At 35.5% G+C, this 3,076-nt stretch overlaps 1 protein-coding gene across 2 annotated transcripts in view; it reads left to right on the top strand.

Moving 5' to 3' along the window:
- Col5a2 (collagen type V alpha 2 chain) overlaps nucleotides 1-3,076 on the top strand; it is a 137,481-nt gene that overhangs the window by 66,503 nt on the left and 67,902 nt on the right. For both annotated transcript variants that reach the window (XM_021175296.2, XM_029479102.1), the window contains exon 2: nucleotides 579-800. In XM_021175296.2, coding sequence (XP_021030955.1) covers nucleotides 579-800 — 222 coding nt within the window. The remainder of the gene's footprint in view (nucleotides 1-578; nucleotides 801-3,076) is intronic.

Raw genomic sequence — 3,076 nt, 5'->3', positions numbered from 1 at the left:
GGATGAGGCCTGTGGCCCTACTCAGGCCGGTTTCTGCTTCCCTAACTCCTTTTTTCTTTTCTTTTTGCTTCTTCCTATAATAGGGCAATGTGCATTTTATTCATTAATTCATGAGGAACTATCACTATTTTATGTACATACTAAATGTAGTAAGTTCATCTGTTTTTCATCTCTCTTAAGGAGATTAGTCATTTCTCTTCTCCTCTCCTCCCCTTTTATTCCTTCTCTTCCTCCCTGACTCCTTCTGTGTGTGTTTCTTAAAGACATAGGCTGATGTTGGGTATTTACCACAGTTGCTTTCTGCCTGTATTCTGGGATACGATCTCTCACTAAACTGTCCACCTGACTGGTCTTGGCTACAAGTATATGTGATTACACTTGCTTAGCCATTTACAAGGGTGCCAAGGCTCCATTCTCAGCTTGCCATACTTGTACAATAGGACCTTTGCCAGCTGAGCCAGATCCCAGCCCTAGGAGTTACTTCTAAGAACTCTTTTAAACCAAAAAGGTACTTTATCTTAAACATTTCCCAAATTATACAATTTCAGATTATCAACCTCTTTTTGTTTTTATTTCAGATGAATATGATGAAGAAATAGCCTGTACTCAACATGGACAGATGTATTTAAATAGAGACATTTGGAAACCTTCTCCATGTCAGATCTGTGTCTGTGACAATGGTGCCATTCTTTGTGACAAAATAGAGTGCCCAGACGTGTTCAACTGTGCCAATCCTATAAAACCCACTGGGGAGTGCTGTCCAGTGTGCCCACAAACTGGAGGTGGAGATACGAGTTTTGGTAAGGATTCTCAAAGCTGTTTCAGAGGAAAACTAACAACTCACCTTTATTTTCCGGTGATTATTGCTTTTCGAGTTTAACACCTCAAGTGAATAATCATAGCAACTAACTCAGTGACGTCAGAGAGTAATGATTTTGAAATCACTGTGAAAAGTGTATATATTCATAATTTTAAAGTGTGCCGAGCTTCCTGAAGTAAGTAAGGAACCTTTTTTTCTCTACTTAGGCCATTAACACAGAAATAGACAGTAATTTTTTGTCTTAATGGTCAGAAGATCTTACTTTAAACGGTCATATCTAATTAGAGAACGATTTGTGCCTTATGGATGGCTGATGTTATTGGGTTATGAAAGGGGCCTCCATGATATTTAGTTGACTTTCTATTATATTTCTTAATGTTAAGGGAACACAGAAAATATATTTATTGTCTCTTTTACAAGGTTCACTCTAGAGAATGCAGTAATTATTCTTAATATAATTTACTGCTCTAGCAACTTCTCTTACATTGTCTCAACAATCTAGGGTATGTGTAATGTGCAGCACCCAATAGAAGGAAATGGAATCGATTTCTTGGAGAAAAGAATTGCACAAGTTACTGGGCTTAAAAATATTTTTGCAAGAAAAATCTCTGTGTTTAATTGATATTATATTTTAGACTATGCAACAAAGATACAGGCATATATTATCATTTATATATTTAATGAGTTAGGTAAGATCAACATTAAGCATTTAGGTTGTTTGCTTCAGTACTCGTACTAATAATTGTCAAGACATTATCAAAGCTTTGTTTTTTTCAAATTCCATTGAAAATAGCAATACATATATTAAAAATGTTCAACAGTATACACACAGAAATATTAGACACCAACTTGTATCTTTTCATTTTGGTATTATTTAGCAGAAGCTGCATCTAAAATAATTACTCAAATTTGTAATGTGTGATAAAGTTAGGTCATAATATGATAAAAATAACACACAAAGGCTATGGAAGCAATAATTTCATAGAATTCCAGGAATAAGTAAAATTAATCTTGTGGGGATAAACAAATAGTAAGTGAGAATAGTCAGCAAGTGTTAGAAAGAAAATTATCCAACTTCCTGCCAGTTGTCAGTGTATGGAATCGCAACTCATTCAAGGGGAGTAGTGACAATGGGCAGAAATAGATTTATAAAAGAAATCAACAGAGAAGGGTGCTTGAGTTGCATTAAGTTTATGAGACAAAGTACACACTAGCACATGTGTGGCCACAGATTAGGTAAAATTGCTGAGGCTGAATAGAATGGCACATGTATTTAATCCCAAGACAAGTGAGGTAAGAGGATAACAAATTCAAAGTCAGCCTGAACTACATACTGAGCTGAAGGCTAACAGGAGCTAAATACCAGATATCAAAACTAAATAAAACTCATGACAAACTGAACTAGTAGAATATTTAACCAGTGTCTAAGAAAAAAGGCTTTTCAGCAGGAACGACATGCAATGAATAGGAGGAAAAGCAAGTCTGTGTAAGATGAACTAGGAAGTCGAACAATGAGGCGATAGTACAGAAGAGATGTAGATGGCATCCATGGGAAGAGAAAAATAATAAATTAAAATCAAGAAGAAATAAACACATTAAAAAACACAGTACATGCAGAAGATATATGCATCCTTGAAAAGTTCCCAAAGAAGATACTAATGTAATGGAGCAGAACAAACTATTCAAGAAAGAAACCATCTTAGCACTGACAATACTTGGGCAAATAATTTTGTTAGTAGGGCAAGTTGAGCAGATATTTGGAAATTATAATTTAGGTTCCTGTGCATTTTTTATGACTGGTAATAGATAGTAGGTAGCCACTCTAGATAAGTATTTGTTTAAGGCAATAAACATTGTAAGTTCCAAAACCAAATAAACAAGTAAACCAACAGCAGCAGCAGCAGCCACAGCAGCAAAAAACCCCCACTACCAACCACCACCAACAAAAACAACATAAAACAAACAAACAAACACCCCAACTAACCAAAAAGAAAAAAAATAAAGGCTAAAATTCTCTGTTTACAAAAATCAAAACCGTGTATTTATAAACCTAAGGAAATTAAGTGAAGCATTGCTACAAAGCAGTGTAGTATAAAATTACCTTGCAGAATTGTGTAGGTTTGCTGTGTAAAAAAATTTGCCCACCTGTGGGATGCTTTTCCTCCTGCTGGGTTGCCTCATCCAGCCTGAATATGAGAGGACGTGCCTAGTTTTATTGCAACTTGATATGTCATGTTTGGTTGATATCCCTGGAAG

This window comes from Mus caroli, chromosome 1, assembly GCF_900094665.2.
Source record: "Mus caroli chromosome 1, CAROLI_EIJ_v1.1, whole genome shotgun sequence".
NCBI lineage: Eukaryota > Metazoa > Chordata > Mammalia > Rodentia > Muridae > Mus > Mus caroli.
The sequence above is the reverse complement of the archived record's forward strand: the minus strand, read 5'-3'. Positions and strand labels throughout refer to the sequence as shown.